Source organism: Ipomoea triloba, chromosome 7, assembly GCF_003576645.1.
Source record: "Ipomoea triloba cultivar NCNSP0323 chromosome 7, ASM357664v1".
In the NCBI taxonomy this organism is placed as follows: Eukaryota; Viridiplantae; Streptophyta; class Magnoliopsida; order Solanales; family Convolvulaceae; genus Ipomoea; species Ipomoea triloba.
The window spans coordinates 21,112,646-21,132,365 of NC_044922.1; the positions used below are offsets into that span (position 1 = coordinate 21,112,646).

Genomic DNA, 19,720 nt, shown 5'->3' on the forward strand with positions numbered 1-19,720 from the left:
ATTATGATAGAATTATGGTAATTTACGGATAGAATTATATAATTATGATAGAATTATGGTAATTTACGGATAGAATTATATAATTATGATAGAATGATAGAAATTGGTAATTGGTAATATTAATTAGAATGATATTATTTATATACAGATAGACTTATATAATTATGATAGAATGATAGAAATTGGTAATAATTGGTAATATTAATTAGAATGATATAATATATATAGTATAGATGGTAATGGTAATTATGGTAATTATTATGCCTTCACGGATATAGAATAATATAATTATGACATTTATTTATTTATTTGGTTATTGGTTATTGGTTATTATGGTAACATTTTGTTATTTAAACATATCATTTTGCTGAAACTTAAATTGTAAGCCCTTGCAACGTATTCCTGCCTCTGTTTTCTCTATTATAATTCATGTGCTATTAAACTTCACTTGGTGGGTACATATGAAATTGCATAAAGAAGGGGCTATGATTCTATCAAATGTAAGGAATGTTGTTTCATGGTGAAGAGGTATCCATTGCTTACATTTTGTTTTATATAATACTAGTATGATACCCGTGCGTTGCACGGACCTAAATTAAATACTATTATTTGATTTTATTATGTAGATTACAATGATATAATCCATAGAACTTACTTAATTTGTGATTTATGTAACGCAAGCTAATTTAAGAAAACATTATATATTAAATCTTTTATTTAATATGCAAAAGTTACAAATTATTAAAAACTTCATGGTACACAACATTCGTAGTATAGTTACTACTCTCACCACCTTCATTGGGTATTAGAATTTTTAACCCATTAGGGTTACTAATCCTTGAAGCAGCCACATATAGTTGACCATGAACAAATACAGGTTTCTTTAGTAGTAAGCCGACATGTGTTAAAGTCTGTCCTTGACTTTTGTTGATAGTCATTGCATATGACAGCATTAGAGGAAATTGCCTTCTTTGAAATTTGAAAGGCAATCTTGTATCAGTTGGAGTCATTGACATCCTTGGTATCAAGACGACGTTACCGGCATTGTGGCCTGCGACAATCTTTGTTTCTACCACATGATCAGATAACCTAGTAATGATCAATCTTGTACCATTACAAAGTCCCATTGAGTGATCTATATTTCTCAACAACATTACGGGAGAACCAATCTTCAAAGTTAAAGAATGTTTCGGTATGCCAGAAGCTTTCAAACCGTTTAGGAATTCAGGAGTATGCATATCATATAGTATACCATTGGTTGAGTCAGACTTACATAATGTGTCAGAACTTAGGTATGTCTTGCTCTCAGCCACATGCAAACCACTCATATATTCATTGACCGCATTGACCACATCTAGTGTTGGCGCAAGTATGGCACGATTCTCCATTTGTTGTAAGTCTGACCCGCCCTGCCTGAACATTGGGAAGACACTATCAACTATTGTAGATATGTAGTCACCATTTGATGGCAATAACATTTCTTCAGGAATTTCAACTTTTCCATGACCATCATTAGGTCCGCCTAATATTCCATTTCCTATATCAGCCAACCACGATGCAAACTGTTCAATATGTTCCTTGCTAGCGGAATCATCAAGTGTTGTAAGACGCAGATTTTTGGTTAGCCGTAGTACTTTGCATGAATCCCAAAGGTAAGATGAATTGATTGCAGCTGAAACAATATCTTGCCTAGAACCTTTAGGAACGACTGGCAATATTTGTCGGAAGTCACCGCCTAACACCACAGTCTTCCCGCCGAATGTCTTATGCACGCTGTTAGGATCACTGTGCCGCAAGAGGTCGCGCATTGTCTTATCGAGAGCCTTAAAGCAGTGTTTGTGCATCATCGGTGCTTCATCCCATATGATTAGCTTGGCTTGGATTAGCAATTCCGCCAGGTGACTACCTTGACAAATGTTGCAAGTGGAGTCCTCATTAACTGCAATTAGAATAGCGAACCTTGAGTGAGCTGTTCGACCTCCTGGCAGTAGCAATGAGGCAATACCACTGGAGGCAACATTTAGGACAATATCACCACTCGATCGTATCTTCGAAGATAATGCTTTCCAAACAAATGTTTTACCTGTACCTCCATAACCATATACAAAGAACAACCCACCGTTCTGATTTTGTATATCCTTAAGAATGGTGTCGTATACAACAAACTGCTCATCAGTTAATTTCATCTCCATCTTTTCATATTCTTCTCTCATTGCCTACCGGTCGTAGTTGAGCTCATCAAACAGCAATCGATTATTAGCCAATAATGCATCATCATAATTTGGAATTGGCATATGCGGGTAATCTTTCAAACACTTGTTGTACATCTGCAACAAACGATCTAGTTCAAGAAGACCTAAGTTTTTCTTCTCATCATCAGACAAACACAACCCTGCAATTTTAGAATTAAGACATATCGATTTTATTAATGATAGAGCAAAATATTACTTATTATGTAAAGAACATGACTTGAAATGGAATTAAGAAATTACCCATATCTTTCAACAGTTTTCTCCTGTTAAATTGTACATCCTCACATAGATGGTGCCAAACGTGATTCCACACATTCTCAGGTCGATTCACCAAGTTTGCAGTGAGTAAAATGACAAATAATTTCCTCATAGATTGGGCAGTTGACCAATTACTTGCTTCATTGATTGCATCAATGTATTCTCTATCATCGTCTAGCAGCCCTCTAGCATAGCATGCATCTCTAAAGGTTGGGTATACAACACCTTGAACTGTCTTGATGTCTTCAAAACTCGTCGGACCGCGAACTACGTTTAAAAGACATCTCAAGTAGTAGACTTCACCACTTCCTGGAGGTACAAAAAATATGCGTCCAATAGCGAACCCCCTCTTCCTAGGATGCCATTCCCTAATATCTTTCTTCCACACAAATTTGTTTGGCATGTCAATATAAGGCAACTCTTTAGCCGACGCATATTTCTTGTTAGCGTCAAACCATGCTGTGAACATACTTTGATTGACAGTCGGCCTATTTAAAACATTTTCGATCCTATCATCATCCTCAAACACAACGGTTTGGCAATCTGGCAAATGGAAGCTTAATCTCTCAACAGGGGGGTGCCTAAGTTGTACATCGAAGCTCAACAAACGCCATGCTGCTTCGCACGCAGACACGTATCGACAGTCGTAATACATTGTAATTTCATCCACAGTTGCTTTCTCGTTTTCATCATTTGTGGTCTTGTAGAATTCAGCAGTGACCCTGTCATTCCCTTTGTTGACATATTTGAACAAATATTTGATTGATCTTGATTGGTTGCACCATTCTACGTTTATATGTGCCTTATATTTCAACAGTAGGTATCTATTATGCGGAACACAATATCTGCTATCCAAATGCACCCCATTTTTTTCAACTGTTGCACCATTGTCACGACGCCTGTAGATTGGGTAACCGTCCTCATCCAATGTGGATACCTCCACAAACTTTTTAGGAAAATGTTTAGAGCACTTTTGATTGACCATGCATGGAGATTTAGGCCTTTCGTGTCCACATGGCCCGTGTATCATAAATTCCCCAACAGCTTTATAATAGTCAATGTCTAGTTCCTTGTTAGGTATTTCAGCCGATATGAGCTCATCCATGTGATTAGCTGAAAATCCTTCGGACAATCTTTCGAGGAAGATGAGTATGTGAGCGTGTGGTAATCCACGTTTTTGGAATTCGATAGTATAAACCACTGTATATATACAAAAAAAGAATCACAACCCATACAGTAATAATAAAAAAGCATAAAGATTTTGAATTCATTTTTATTGTCATATTTCAAGAAGGCAATAAAAAAAATTAGTGAAATACCTGCGGTTACAATACCAAATAGCTTGCCATTGCGTATCTCTTTCACTAAAGCATCTAACTTAATCTTGAAGACCCTAGATACAATGTCTGGTCTATCATCTACGTTGAGGTTGCATTTGTCCATATATCTTTGAATCTCAGGCCACTTTGGATTGCATGTGAATGTTAGAAATAAGTTTGGATACCCCTTATGTCTGCATATGGCCATCGCATCTTGATAATTCTGTATCATATATCGAGCACCGCCAGTGAAAGTCGAAAGTAAGATGATCCGCTTACCTTGCTTGTTTGTATCAACCTCTCCCCTAGTTAGAGCATCAGACAACCCCTTGTATGCTTCACACCGCAATGCCTTCTGATTATTGCGGATGTACTGTAGCCTGCCCGACTCTACCATCGTGTATGCATCGACCAAGAACTGTTGGAATAGTCGCTTAGCGTACAACATCGTTGACAGTTCACTGAACCTGTCATGTATCTTGTATGCAAAGTATTCTCGCTGCGAAACACGGACCCTAGCAGTAGTTGGTTTGGTAGATGTAGTGCAGTACTGGATGTCTTCACGATAGCCATCTTCGCCTAAGGGGAATAAAATCGGATATTGCAATGGCAAGTATGCTGGGTTGAGCTCGTTTATCCTCTTAAGTGAACCGGCCTTGGTCTCCACTATTATATCCCGTTGCCCTAATGTGTGGTCTAGATCGCCAACAATTAAAGCAGCCACCTCAGAAACAGTCGGTAAATTGTATGTTCTGGCATCACTTTGACGCTTACCAATCAGCCTCATCCTAAAATTTACTTGTGGATTGTTTTCAATATGAGTTTTTGCCCATCGAAATGATTGCACCAATACATTGTGCTCATCTAGATCTTGCTTGATATCTTGAACTATATCAACATGCGTTTTGTCATTGAGGTGAGCCCCACTATTTTATCAATTGAAATACATTAGATCAGCATATTGTTGTCATAATTGTGTTATACTAAATTAATAGTAATTGATGATATTAGTAAACAAATAGAGCATAGTAATACCTGAATGCATTGATGCGGTTCTCTACCTCGTTCTCTGTATCATGGATGTATAACTGAGCAAACTTCGGGCTCTTTCCAGCATCGGGCATTAGTCCTCCCATCAAATGATAATTTTGCCCGTTTATCCTAAATATTGGTGGGCAATTCCCAAGGTTGATGGATTTATCAACCTTAGCCCCTAACGATGTAAAAGAAAACATGTTATTGTACCTTCTTATGTGTTTTAGAAATTCATTCCGTTTCTTGCCTCTTGCAAAGAATAAGTTGAAAATCCTTTTTGGAGGTGCAACCATTTTTGGTAATTTGATCTTCCCATGACCACAGCACGTTGAATATTTAGTTGTTCCGCTACGCACCGCCTTATTAACACGCTCCTCAAACCAGTAGATTGCATTGCAATGTTCACATATATTGTTTGGGTCACCAATATCCATGTAGGCAACTACACAAACGTAGGCAAATGAGATATATAATGCCATTTGATTACATAAATTGTAATATAATGATAATAAATGCATTTGAAGCTTGCAATTAGAATAACATACCAATAGTTGGTGTTGGTTGTATAACCAACTCTTTCTCTGGTTCAATGCATTGTTCTGATCTATTACAACGTATTGATATTGTTTGACATGTACGCTGCTCATTCAGGTTGAATTGTGAATCTGTTTGCAAAATGACACAATGAACAATGATGGAATATGATCATTAATTACATTTTTTTATGAACCTTCACAAATTTTGGTTCATGAAAATATAGCATTGATTTTGCTAAATGTACTAATAACAATTGATTGATATTTAATGAACGAATAAAATAAAGAACTATAGATAAGTTTTAATATTTAAATTTCCAAAAAGCGTTAATAGCTTTGAAAACGTACCAACGTTGGGGATTGACATTTGTTCATGCTCGTTGTCTACTTGGTGGAAATCTTGCGCTAGATTTCGAACTACTGAATTGTCTTCCACTGTATGATTGACATTGCTTTCACCGCATTGACCTGTTTCGAAATGAAATACGTTATTGCAGGATTTTTAACAATGTATCATTTGTTAGCCTATATAGTAAAGGATTACTATAAACTTGTGACAAAGTGACTCCATCCGAAGTAATTAATATCTGCACTAACACATAATAACGTTTGTTCCTATTTTTGGCGGTAGTCGACATATGGCATTTATCTGTTATCCGCAGTTTTGTATTAGACAAAATTGTGATAGAAACTTAGTTGTGCTCTTAACGTATACTAACAGTTCACGTATATTATAAAAAAAAAAAGAAAAACTTGATGTCTACTACGATTTTGTATCATTGTCACGGAAATTGGATTCTAATAAAGAGTATCGAAGGATAATGCAAAAATCTAACCGTGCGTGACATCCGTTAGTGTCCCGTTCAGTGATGTTGAAACATGAGATGGCAACCGTTCGGCACTGTTGTACTGGGTCCTGTTGTTTAACAGTGCGTGGTATGACATTCCATGACATCGGCGTGCCGTGGCATTCACTTTGAACATAACAAAGAAATCTCAAATGATGTTGAGAAAAAATGTATTTATTATGTGATAATAATTTAGTCAAAATTTATAACTAACCATTAGACAAATCATGTAACGGGACTTTTTGTTTTTTCCTACATACTAAACCTGCATAAAATATGTACTATATATTAAAATTGAATACATCAAAGTGGGTCAACACAAAATATAATTCTTAACAACACATATCACTCACTTAGTTAAAAATTTGTAATATGGAATAAAAGTTGATATCGAACATTGTTTTTCACATACCTTTTAAATCAGGTGACGTTTGAGATGTGTTATTCGTGCAAGTAATACTCGATTTGACTAAGTTACCACCTGAAAAATTGCCGATCGTTGAGTAAAATACACTGTTTCTAATCTTACAACAATGTCTACAATACTACAAAAAATAATGGTTATAATAAATGAAAATATATAAGCACTTACTATTAGTTAAGATGCTCAAAGGTGAGTTCGTTGAATTATTAAAAACACCGGATATACACGAAACTTGTGTGAGTAAGCCTTTTCCATTGTTTGGAGTGTTAATATCAGTATCCGTTATTCCCGCAGTGCTTGTGTTTTCTGCAAGATTACAACAGTATAATATAATTAAAAGGTCGAACGTGTAATACAAAGTCTGCCCTTTAGTGTGGTATTATCAATAATTCCTTTACAGGCACCAATTAATGTTTTCATTATGTAACATATATAATGAAATATTTAAATCTAAACTAAATAATCGAAACCACCGTGTTTATATAATATATATATATATATATATATATATATATATGTAAATTTTAATTTGAATAAGACAAAATATCACAATTAAATTAATACGTTAATTTATATAATCTATATTAGGTAATAATTTTAGGACCAAAAAACAAAAAGAAATATTAGATAAAGGAAATAAAAGGATCCAGAACTGGGAAAACGTTGCATCTGCGAGTTGCGTTCGGATAAAACCAAACACACAGTGCTCTTTCCATTTTCTGGATGGTGGTTACCAAATCGATCTTCAGATCGATGGAACCAACAAAATTGGAGCTGTATGAGCTTCAATTTCGTCGATCTACCTAGTCTTCGACCCATATCTGGCGAAATCCACACTCGGAAAAACATTGTTAGGTTTTCATGAGCAGATGCCGAGGATCTCATATACTGTTTTGTGGATCTAATCAATCGAGCTAGGGTTACTGGTAATTACTGAAAACCTTAGTTCTAATACTAATTTTGTGCTGTTTTTGTGTCAACAGGTTAGATCTGTTAGCCATATTTACCAAAAATGATGTAAGGATAAGGATTACAGAATGGTTCAGGTACGTTTATCATTTTTTAAAATCTGCACTTTTTGCTAATCTAAGATATTAATCTCCATGCGCCGTGCTATAAAACATATTAGTGTATGATTGAATAGCTAGATTTACATTTAAGGAATACATACTTCTGAAAAAAATGCAGTTAGTCTTATTAGAAAATTTTTCATTTTCTAGTAAATTTGATGAACTGTACATGCGAGTGAATACAAAATTCATTCTTAGATAACATGAATTCAAGGTATTCAGGTGATAATGTAGAAGGGAATGCACTACTGATTTGGGTTTACTGTAGAATACCTTTGTTCTGAGTTTGAAGTTTCCTTTTGCTGCCTATGACTGCTGATTTGGTAATCTGCCTCATATTTGCATTCCCCAATTTGTATCTACACTGATTTGAGACAAAACTGTTGTAGCTGAACTTGAGATTGGTATGTTAATAGAAAGGATGCTTTTTGAAAGGTTAGATAATGTGTAGTTTAATCTGGGAATACCAAAAGACCCTAACATCATTAAGGCCGGAAGTATAATGATTACTTAGTAGGAATGCAACAGTATTTAATTTCATAGTGCACCCACTACAAAAATGAAATAACTTGTAGTTTTTGAGTTAAACTGTAACCTAGATCTTAGAATGAATACTTAATGTACTGATCATTTTATTTTTTTTAGTTAAACTGTAACAAATACCTCAAATGAATAGTTTGACCTTTACATGTTTCTAATGTACAGATTTTTAATACCAATATACTATTAATACCAGATTTTGTTATTTTCAGCGTGACAACCCAGATTTGAGGGCTGTAGGCGAAGCCGTGTTCGGGCTGAAGTTGGAAGTTTATGATATCAAGTCATACAAAAAGGCAATAGAACTATAAGAATATTGAGTAACCTTCTTTCTTTCTTCTAAATAGAATGTAAAGATTTTAGAAATTAATATATTCTGTTTTTATAGAACTTAATACTTACTCAAACACTGCTGCATTTTTTTTTTTATCATTCCCTTAGTCCTAAATGACTGTGCAACACAAGTTATAGAAGATTGCTGACTGTATTTAGTCTACTGCATTGTGCTGCAAATACACATTTTTACTCTATGAAATAGTTTGTCCTTTGAATAACTCCATTGGTTGCTAGGTAAATAGCAGAAAGTAGATATGAGGGTTTCCAATACACAACACCGATATGTATTTTGTGACCATTAGTAGGAATGCAACAGTATTTAATTTCATAGTGCACCCACTACAAAAATGAAATAACTTGTAGTTTTTGAGTTAAACTATAACCTAGATCTTAGAATGAATACTTAATGTACTGATCATTTTATTTTTTTTAGTTAAACTGTAACAAATACCTCAAATGATTAGTTTGACCTTTACATGTTTCTAATGTACAGATTTTTAATACCAATATACTATTAATACCAGATTTTGTTATTTTCAGCGTGACAACCCAGATTTGAGGGCTGTAGGCGAAGCCGTGTTTGGGCTGAAGTTGGAAGTTTATTATATCAAGTCATACAAAAAGGCAATAGAACTATAAGAATATTGAGTAACCTTCTTTCTTTCTTCTAAATAGAATGTAAAGATTTTAGAAATTAATATATTCTGTTTTTATAGAACTTAATACTTACTCAAACACTGCTGCATTTTTTTTTTATCATTCCCTTAGTCCTAAATGACTGTGCAACACAAGTTATAGAAGATTGCTCACTGTATTTAGTCTACTGCATTGTGCTGCAAATACACATTTTTACTCTATGAAATAGTTTGTCCTTTGAATAACTCCATTGGTTGCTAGGTAAATAGCAGAAAGTAGATATGAGGGTTTCCAATACACAACACCGATATGTATTTTGTGACCATTAGTCGACGTTGATGCTTCTAAAGAGTTCATGGCTTAATAATGCACTTAGATGCATAAAAAAGAGTATTGCTTCATTTAGTATTAGTTCTCGGATTTAATTGTATTCTTGTATTGTATTGTTACATATAAATTCCAAGCATACTGCCTTAACAGTTTTAATTGCTCTGTTTGGGATAATAAGACCATACAGAAACAGTAAATGGTTGATCAATAACGCTAAATACTGCCTTGCAATTGTGTTTGTTAATTCAGTTAGGTCCAAGGGTCATACTTCTGATTTCCATTTACCTTTGACTGTTAGTATAAGGTTTTCCCTTGACTTTATTCTTATAAAGTGCCTTAGAGTGCACTTATAGAGCATTAATAGAACTTAGATACAGTCCATCTGTATTTCCAGTCATGGTTGCTAGGTAAATAGCACAAAGTAGAGAGATATGAGGGTTTCCAGTCCATATCTATTTTGTATCCAGTAGTAGACGTTCATGCATTTAAGGAGTTCATGGCTTAAAAAGATGCATAAAAAAGAGTATTAGTTATCGGATTGAATTAGCTCTCAGATTGAATTGTATTCTTGATTTCCATGGGTTATGTGTCATTTCTTTTATTTAGGAATGGAAGATTCTCAAGTTGAAATTATTTGTTCTTGACATGTAGTTTCCACCATATATGGTTTCTGTGTCATTTCCATGGGTTCTGCACTGGGCTGGAATAGTATTTAATGCTATCCCAAACATATTGCCTTAATGGTTTTACTGCTATCCCAAGCATATTGAAAAATAAGACTAACAAAATAGCCAATGTAATGCCAAGGGAAACAGTACATGCTTGAACCCTTTAACCTTCCTGAAATAACAAACACAATTGATCCTTTATTTAGTGTTATACTTGTGATTTTCATTTGCCTTTCTATGTTAGTGTTAAGGTTTTCCCTTTGCTTTATATTAGAACTGAAAAGTGCATTAATAGAACTGAAAAGTTCAGACAGTCAAGACCATGGGCAACAAAAAAGTTGAATAGCTGATTTATTTCCATTATGGTTTCAGTTATTTACTAATGTTAATATTTAAAAAAAGACTTTATGTTTGAAATGTTTATTCATTGCTATGTACTATGTATCTGATTAAGTTATGCTATTCTCAAATTAATAGCATAGAGGTCGTATTAATATAGAAGGAGAAAGGCATACACAGAGCAGGCAAAGGTAAGGTGTACATTTATTTATAGCAGCTTAGATACTAATTTATTCACAAACCATGGCTCAAAAAAGATTATTTAACATTTTCCTTTACATTACTACTCATACATTGTGTATATTGAACATTTAACTACAACACACTGTGTAGGAATAATACTACAACATAGTGTTGGAATGTAGTGTTGGACTCCAGCATCTTTACAGCAACTGTAGAACTTATAATTGTCCACTAACCTGCAAAAAAATAAAAAACATACAGTATACTTTCAATTCAAATGTAAAGGTTCACATTCAATATTTAATACACCTCCACAGCAAAGTAGCAATTCCAAAACAGTAATAAAACATAAAAACAGCCAAAGACACATTGGTCTACTTAAAAATGAACTGCAAGCAAAACATCAAGTTTTTTTAACAAAGGGTCATAGTCCATCCATGTTCATTATAAAACATCTTTTCAATCAATCTTCTCCATCTTCACTTTAGTGTCTTTCAATTTCTTGCAGCCCTTGGAGGAAGAGAACTGATCCAGCAAGCATCTCTTCACCGGTCCATCAGAGGCTTCTGCATTCTTCATAGGTGGCAGCATAGCTATCGGGCTCTCACCTTCATCACTGTCAAATCCCTGAAATGGATAAACACGGGTCAATATTCCCAGGTATTGATTTCTTTCTATTAATTCTGTACAAATTAAATGAAGTATCAGTTACCTGTAGGAATTCATCGTCACCATCACTTAATTGCACAGTAGAGTTAACTTCCTTGTCATGAGCAGCAAACAGTTCCTTGCAATACTGTTGAACAAACTTGCTTTCATTGTTAATCCTTAAAACTGGGAAAGCATACGACCGATTGATAAATTGGTCTGTATTTGCAGAGATTCTAAATAGCATTATCCTGCCAACTAATCCAGTGATTTCCTTTAATGGACCTGCAGTCTGTAATTTACAAATGAAAATATTAACTGTATAGAACTATTACTTATAATATTACTTATAATTTAGGAAAATATTATAGAATGGAAAAAAAAAACTATAAGGATACTTACATTCTTATTCCTCTCATATAACTCACTGGCAGATGTACCTATCAGTTCCATGCACTCTCTATCCCACAAAATAAAGGCAGCAGTACCCTTCATGTCAACAGCCCTAAGCCTAAGTTTGTACCTTAGCACTCCATCTTTCCAAGTCAAGTTACACTTGAAACATTTGAGAACACCTTCTGACATTTTAAGTTTCTTGTTGCAACCCGGTTTTCGACATGAACTATAACACCAATCGTTGGACTTTTCAATACCATTTATCTTGGCAGCAACCCAGAATTCTCCATGCTGCCATGAGAATTTAAAATCATCTTAAGTGTATCTATGAAATATTATTATACAAATTCTGAACAAATAAATTAAAAAGATAATGTTTTTACCATTTCATTCTCATAGATCTCAGAAATGGTAGTCAGCTCCATTGTCCTACTGGTTGAATCTTCAATGCTGTTTGTGAAACTGAAGCTTGTCATTGAACCTATACTGCGCATTGGAGTTTGTTCACCAATGTCCACCAGACTGTAGGAGGTTTAATCATTTAAAAGCAAGTTTTTGAATAGGAGTTTTTAAAAAAGCATAGAAGAAAAGAAACTGTATTAAAGATAGTCATACCTCTCTTTGAAGTTCTGCATCTCAGGGCAGTCCACATCAATTAGGAATTGAGTAACATCATATGAAGACGATATTTTCACATCACCATCTAGAAATATAAAAAAAAAATGGTGACTAAACTGTTTAAAACAACTATCTAGTAAGCAATATCAGAAATCTGGATTTTTACTAACCTCTAGCACCAAGCTTGTTTCTACAAAATTGGATCAACACAACAATAGGGTCCTTCGAAGCAGATCTGTACAGTGGTTCCAGTTTGGCTACATGTTCATCCCAAAAGGTACAGTTCAAACGATTACCCCTATTTGAATACAGTTAACATATTGTTAGTTAAAATGAAATACTAATGAAATGAAGGGAGATGAGTATTTTGTTGACTTACATAGCATCTTCCAGAACAAAGTCTATTAGTACAGTACTCTGACCAGAAATTGTTTTTTCTTGGGGAGGACGTATTTCAACAATACGCCCAATTAAATCTAAAAAAAAAGTAAAAAAAAAAAACAGCAGACAGTCAGAAAAAACAAAGTATATGCTGCACTATCTAAGAATAGGAATTTGACATGAAACACAGACAGGCATTTGGTAAATAGAAATAGTATGTAGAGATAAAAAATCTTACCAATCAACTCCTTCACATCTAGTGCTGGATTACCTTTCAAAGTATGGAATGGTCTGGGTCTGTACATGTGGTAAGGGAAATTATCTGACCTAGATTCTTTCATGATAGTCTCATGATTGAACTGCAGCATGAACTCGTGCATGGTATTCTTGTACGTATGCCAATTTGCAACGACATAAAATTTCTTGAAACAATAGACATTGCCTTCTAAAAAGCTTTCGGGGAATTTTGGTAAAACATCCTTTGGTATACAGGTATGGATTACAGTTGCCTGTACATAGCAAGTGTTACACACTAAACCGTAAATATAAAAATCTTATATGATCAAAATACTAAAGAATTATGTTTTTGCAGAAATTTGGAAGATGAAAGATACCTCTTCGTCGTGCAGCACCAACTCTTTACTCTTGATCTCGGAGGAGCCCCTCCTTTCCATTACAGTGTAGGATCGAACCACTCGAACCTTGACAGCACTCCTCCTCTTAAACGTCGTCAACTCATTTAAAAGACAATACATCCCCATGTTTCTGAAGTTGGAATGCAAATAGGATATCAGTTTGAATTTGATTTGTAGATAGTAGATTGCATTTATTCGTGATCGTTCACTAACCTGTAATATATAAGGCTGCGTATTAATGGACATTTTGGCCTTCCCGGTGAATGCATACTTGGGATGTGGAACCGTCGGCAACGATTCCCTTTCCGATGTAAAGGGAATGATTTCGTTTACAAACGTGTGCCCCAAAAAGTAGAGTATTTGAATTAATTATGTTTCCTTTCTGAATAGTTAATCTCCTATATTAGTCTCCTATATTAGAAGATGTCCAAAACTGCACCATTTTGCAAATCCCGCTTATACCATTAGTATACCCAAAACTACGCCGTTTTGTACTGGGCGGGAACTGCATTTAATGCGTTTCTTCTGGCTTTTTTATTATAGAAGATTTTTTTATTTTTTGGGATATAATGTTTTTCATATTTTTTTGGTCATGTTTTTTACATTCCAGTAAATGATATCCTATTTTTGGTTTTTTTTTTCGTCCATATTCTATTAAAATTTCATTTTGGTTGCAGTCAATATTCTTCTTCTGTAATTGTTCTTTTGCAATTGTGTAGAGCCAAGACTGATAACAATAGTAAGTCTCAACACATGCAACTGTTAACAATGATTTAGGTTTTGATAGTATTTTTAGGATTCTAGGATATTAATCAGTGATCTTTTTATGTTGTTGGTGATATTAAACTATGCAGTTTTTAATGCTACATAGCTTTTGTTCAATCAAGATACAATGCAGTTTAAGGAATTTCATGAAAGGCAACTTAAGTATCTTAATTTGTATCATCATTTTTTACCATGGCTTTTGTATATTTTTATTTGTACATCTTATATTTATAATTATCATAAATACTATTCTTTTACAAACTACAGTATTTGTGTTGATCAAATCCCTCTAAAGGAGGATTGCATCCATGTCTGGCTTAAGTTATGGCAGCACATTGGAAGATTCAATCCGTGGCAATATGATTATTAGTTCCATTATTTCTGATGTTTATGAGAAGAGGGGGGTATATTGGCAATTGGCATCATTGTCTTATGTTTATTTAGTCTTACCATATATATAAAATTTTGAAAACAGCCATTCCATATTTTGTTTAATTTTACTATTAAAACATTGTGTATATATTTCCAAGTTATTTGACAATGAAAAGTTATTAATTATTATTTACACCAATAATAATAATGTGAATACTTATCTATACTTAAATATCTATACTACTATTAATAAAAATAAAATCAACCTTTGTGAAATTCTTGCCTAAACAATAGTAAATATCAAATGGAATAGAAAACTGATTTTACTAATTGATTGAAAATATAAAAAAAAAAATCCTAATGGAAAAGCAAATAGAAATTTGACAAATTGGAAAAGGAAATGATATTACTAATTGACTGAAAATTATTTTAAAACTTTTAAAAAAATTAATTACACATTTTCCTTTTGAAAACTTTAAATTATTTAAACTTTGAAAAAATTAATTAAACATGGACTATTAGATTTTCTATAACAATTACAATTAATTCATTCAAATATGGAAGAGGGAGAAAAAACTAAATGCGATATGGTGAAAATGAATATACTTAAGGTATAAAAGTATAATTGCACATATATTAGGGTCCGTTGGAAAGCAGGAAAATGACTTTCGGAAAACATATTCCAAAAAATGACTCATTTTCCGGAAAACATTTTCATTTCCGGTGTTTGATTGCGTTATGGAAAACTGTCTTGGTGTGTTTGGATAATATGGCTTGGTTTTGGCAGAGAACATGCGAAACAACCAATTTGGCCATTCCGGAAAATGATTTACGGAAAAAAATTCCGTAACTCATTTTCTGAAAAAATGAACTGATTTTCCTTGGTCAACGGAAAACATTTTCTGTTGACCGCTTTTCCGGACGTTGCCAAACACCGAAAACTCGGAAAACATTTTCGAGAAGTCATTTTACGGGTTACCAAACATACCCTTAGTGTAATTGACTAATAATAATTGCGTAATAATTATTATGGTAATTAAGCTAAACATTGGTTGTAGAATTTATTTTTATAATAATTATAATTAAATTATTTCTTATTTTTCCCATATTTATTGTAGTAATAATATAATTATATAAGTCATATTACATATTGATATTTTAAAGATAATTGTAGATAAACAAGTCATATATTGTTCAATTAATTGAGTAATACTTTTGCACTAATCTTATAATCAAATAAATGTACACATTCAATATTAGAATTTTTAATAATTTCATCTTTATTTTTATTTTCTAAATAAATAATAAAAAATTTATCAATGCATCGCACGGGTAATTGGACAATTATTTGCTCTAATTCAAGCAAGGAAAACATCAGGAAACATAATCGATCAAACCAATGTCATCAACTGCGCTATATAATATTCGATGTTATAATTTACATAATTGTATATCGATCTAAATATTCTTAATATATTATAAAAAATTCATTCCGTGCAACGCACGGGCAAAAATACTAGTAAAATAATAGTAAGATTATCTTCTACATGCATGTATATTAAATGACATGTATACAATATATTTGGCTTATGCATATTACTAACATATTTTATGTGTGTGTAATTTTATATTCTAATAAAATAAAATGAAAATTTCAAGTAAGAAATTGATGTGTAATTTATTCTAATTAGATAGAATTGAAGTGGCATCAAACCCTTCCCTTTATACGGGAGGTGGTGGGTTCGAGCCTCAGTGCAGGTAATATTGACTCTTGTGTTTCAATAGGTTGAGAAAGTAGTTATGAACAGATACTGCATTGTAATAGAGTCAGTAGTATTCAAGAAAGACAGAATTGAAGTGTTCTATTTAATTTAATATCTTCATATTGTAGATATTTTTAAATTTATTTGTTTTGTATCCCAGTTCAAAAATTTTAAAATTGAAATAATTTTATTTGATCAAATTTAATTGTATATATTTTCAATCTTATATTTATATTACAGTAAAAATTAATATTTGTATTGATTTATGCTTAAAATAAAGATAATTATTTATAGTTGTAATGGTATATATTCATAATATAGTAATTATTTATACTCATAATATATAAAATAACTAAAATTATATTAAAGAATAAATTGTACTAAAAATAATGGTAATGATTCATAATTTTAATAATTTGTGTTCAATATAGTTACAGACTATATTGATTCATACAAATTTAATAATTAAATTATTTTAATTTGTACATGCAGTTTCCTTAATAATAATTTCTAAAATAAGAAATATAATTAAGATAATAAAATTATAAAATTATCAAAACACATGTTCATAAATATTTAGATATTTTTTTAAAATACATACATACATACATATACTTATGCACTAAATTAATTATACAAAATTTAAATGCTAATTTTTTTTATATTTCTAAATGTAATTATTTTAATTATAAATCTATCAATATCTATACTTACTACTAATAAAAAAAATCCTACTTTTACAATTTTTTGCCCAAACTATTACGATATAAAATCTAATAACTATTATGTTAATTAATAAGCTAGCTACTAATTACATAAATATTAGTATAATTACAATTAAACATGGTATACAAGTATAATTGCACAATATTAATATAATTACCTAATAATTATTATGGTAATTAAGAAATTAATTATACAAATATTAGTATAATTGACAAATAATTATTATGTTAATTAATTTAATAATTACATAGATATTAGTATAATTACAATTAAACAGGGGTTGTTAAATTTTTTATAGTAATTACAATTAATTCATTCAAATATGGAGGAGGAAGAAAAAACTAAATGCGATACGGTGAAAATGAATATACTTAAGGTATGGTTGTAGCTTTTAGGTACACGCAAATACCCGGAGTATTCCGGGGTTATCGATCCACAGGGAATGGTTGGTCAAGCACTAACTCGAATTGATTCTTGTGAAGCTAGTTCGATAATAACGGGATTAAGACAACAAAAGTAAATAACAAAAATAAAAGCAACAAATGAAGAGAGATATATAAGATGCAACATAGGTAAGGATATGGATCGGGTCAATGCCCATCATGTGTCAAACAAATGTAGAAAAGAAGTTTTATCCCTTGTGAATGGAGGAAATGCACTAAAGTCCTCGGTGCCACTCTCGTGATCTACCCGAATGTGCCAAACCGCAAGTTATCTACTCTCGTAGCCTACAAGCGAGGCTCGTCTTAAAGATCCTAAGCAAATCAACATGCCCAAACTCAAGTTAATCCTACAAGTTGTGAGGAGGTAGCCTAAACTAACCTCTAGATTCCAACACGCTGTCACCCGTGAAGGAACCGTTTTGGCTAACTTCTAAATTCCAACCCGCTCTCGCGGTGAAGGAACCGAAGATTAGCCGAGAAATCCCCCTATAATTTATCAAGCTCTCGCATTGTATAAATCAATAGGTGTGGCAAGAGTGTTCTAGCCATGCCCGATTCTCACCGTGACACAACAACAAACAAGCATGTAATTGGATCCATTAATCACACACTTTCAATAACAAGTCTTGCACACAACAACTCATAGAAGCTAAACTAACAATTCATAATAATTGAAGAACGAACAACAATCTAGACATAAACACAATCCATAATCCAAATATAAATAAATTTAAGAACAAGCATCTTGATACAAGGTTAGCTCAAGGTAAATTAAGGAAAGAAAGGGAAGAAATTCCCCTCGATCCATCGGTTGAAGCTCATAACCTTGTATCATCCCTCTTCTTATTACAAAATAAATCCTAATCTACTCCTACACTACTAAACAAGCCTCACTTGGAGGTCTACATTTTTAAGGAGAAGAAAAGGAAAAGAGAAGAGGGGAAGGGACTAATCTAATCTGAAAATTAGATATTGAAGAATGGAGAAATGAGGGGTATTTATAGTTGGGCAAAGGCAGGGGCAAAATTTGAATTTGGACTGCAGAATTCTCGCGCATGGACAATAGGCGTCTGTTTCAGGACGCAGACAGACGCCTATTGTCCTCCTCCAGAATTTCTGCAGAATCTTCCACTTTCTCTTTTTGCTTTTGGCTCCATGTTTTATGCCTCTTTTTGCCTTCTTTCATTTGTCTTTTGCTTCCCACTCATCATATCATTCCACCAAATCATGTCTTCCACCTACTTGGTGCAATTAAATATACACATACAAAACAAGATTATAAATGCCACTACAAAATATTAATATTATGCTCAATTATCAAATCTTCATCATCTTTGGTCAAATAATAATTATTTATCACAATGAAGAAATTCAATATTATTAAGAACATAATATTAATATTTAGTGGTAGAAATGGATTTAAATATGGGGTAAAATATGACCAAATATACTCTTATCAAGGTATACAAGTATAATTGCACATATATTAGTGTAATTGACTAATAATAATTGCTTAATAATTATTATGGTAATTAAGCTAAACATTGGTCGTTGAATTTATTTTTTTAATAATTATAATTAAATTATTTCTCATTTTTCCATATTTATTTTAGTAATAATATAATTGCATAAGTCATATTACATATTAATCTTTTTAAGATAATTGTAGACAAACAAGTCATATATTATTCAATTAATTGAGTGATACTTTTGCACTAATTTAATAATCAAATAAATGTACACGTTCAATATTAGAATTTTTTATAATTTCATCTTTATTTTATTATCTAAATATATAATAAAAAATTTATACGGGTAATTGGACAATTATTTGCTCTAATTCAAGCAAGGAAAACATAAAAAAAAAACATAATCGATCCAATCAATTTCATCAATTATGCTATTTCATCTATATTTTATTATCTAAATATATAATAAAAAAATTTATATGGGTAATTGGACAATTATTTGCTCTAATTCAAGCAATAAAAACATAAGAAAAAAACATAATCGATCCAATCAATTTCATCAATAATTACGCTATATAATATTCGATGTTATAATTTATATAATCGTATATCGATCCAAATATTCTTGAAAATTGAAATATTATAACAAATCCATTCCGTTCAATGCACGAACGAAAATGCTAGTTGAGTAATAAAAATCTTTTTAGTTATAATTCAATTTTCAGTTATA

The 19,720-nt window shown here is 32.3% G+C and overlaps 3 protein-coding genes across 15 annotated transcripts; 1 reads left to right on the top strand and 2 right to left on the bottom strand.

Moving 5' to 3' along the window:
* Positions 1-731: 731 nt before the first annotated feature.
* LOC116024319 (ATP-dependent DNA helicase PIF1-like) lies at positions 732-2,213 on the bottom strand. The gene has a single exon (XM_031265214.1). The coding sequence runs from the start codon at positions 2,211-2,213 to the stop codon at positions 732-734; it is 1,482 nt and encodes a 493-aa protein (XP_031121074.1).
* Positions 2,214-2,216: 3 nt separating this feature from the next.
* Positions 2,217-5,298, bottom strand: LOC116024320. The gene is made up of 4 exons (XM_031265216.1): positions 4,865-5,298; positions 3,830-4,755; positions 2,493-3,710; positions 2,217-2,392 (listed from the first exon to the last, which is right to left on the bottom strand). The coding sequence occupies exons 1-4, from the start codon at positions 5,296-5,298 to the stop codon at positions 2,217-2,219; spliced, it is 2,754 nt and encodes a 917-aa protein (XP_031121076.1).
* A 2,009-nt stretch (positions 5,299-7,307) lies between these two features.
* Positions 7,308-14,017, top strand: LOC116025535. 13 transcript variants are annotated; one of them, XM_031266787.1, is made up of 7 exons: positions 7,308-7,527; positions 7,656-7,718; positions 8,495-8,578; positions 9,159-9,242; positions 10,730-10,782; positions 11,283-13,309; positions 13,410-13,846. In XM_031266787.1, the coding sequence occupies exons 2-6, from the start codon at positions 7,710-7,712 to the stop codon at positions 11,353-11,355; spliced, it is 303 nt and encodes a 100-aa protein (XP_031122647.1). In that variant the 5' UTR covers positions 7,308-7,527; positions 7,656-7,709; the 3' UTR covers positions 11,356-13,309; positions 13,410-13,846. The 13 variants fall into 13 exon arrangements, 7 of the variants coding, with proteins under 7 accessions (XP_031122647.1, XP_031122646.1, XP_031122643.1 ...); XM_031266786.1 differs by having other exon boundaries at positions 7,312-7,718; positions 11,283-11,434; positions 13,183-13,309; positions 13,410-14,014; XM_031266783.1 differs by having other exon boundaries at positions 7,312-7,718; positions 11,283-11,434; positions 11,857-13,309; positions 13,410-14,007.
* The last annotated feature ends 5,703 nt before the right edge of the window (positions 14,018-19,720 follow it).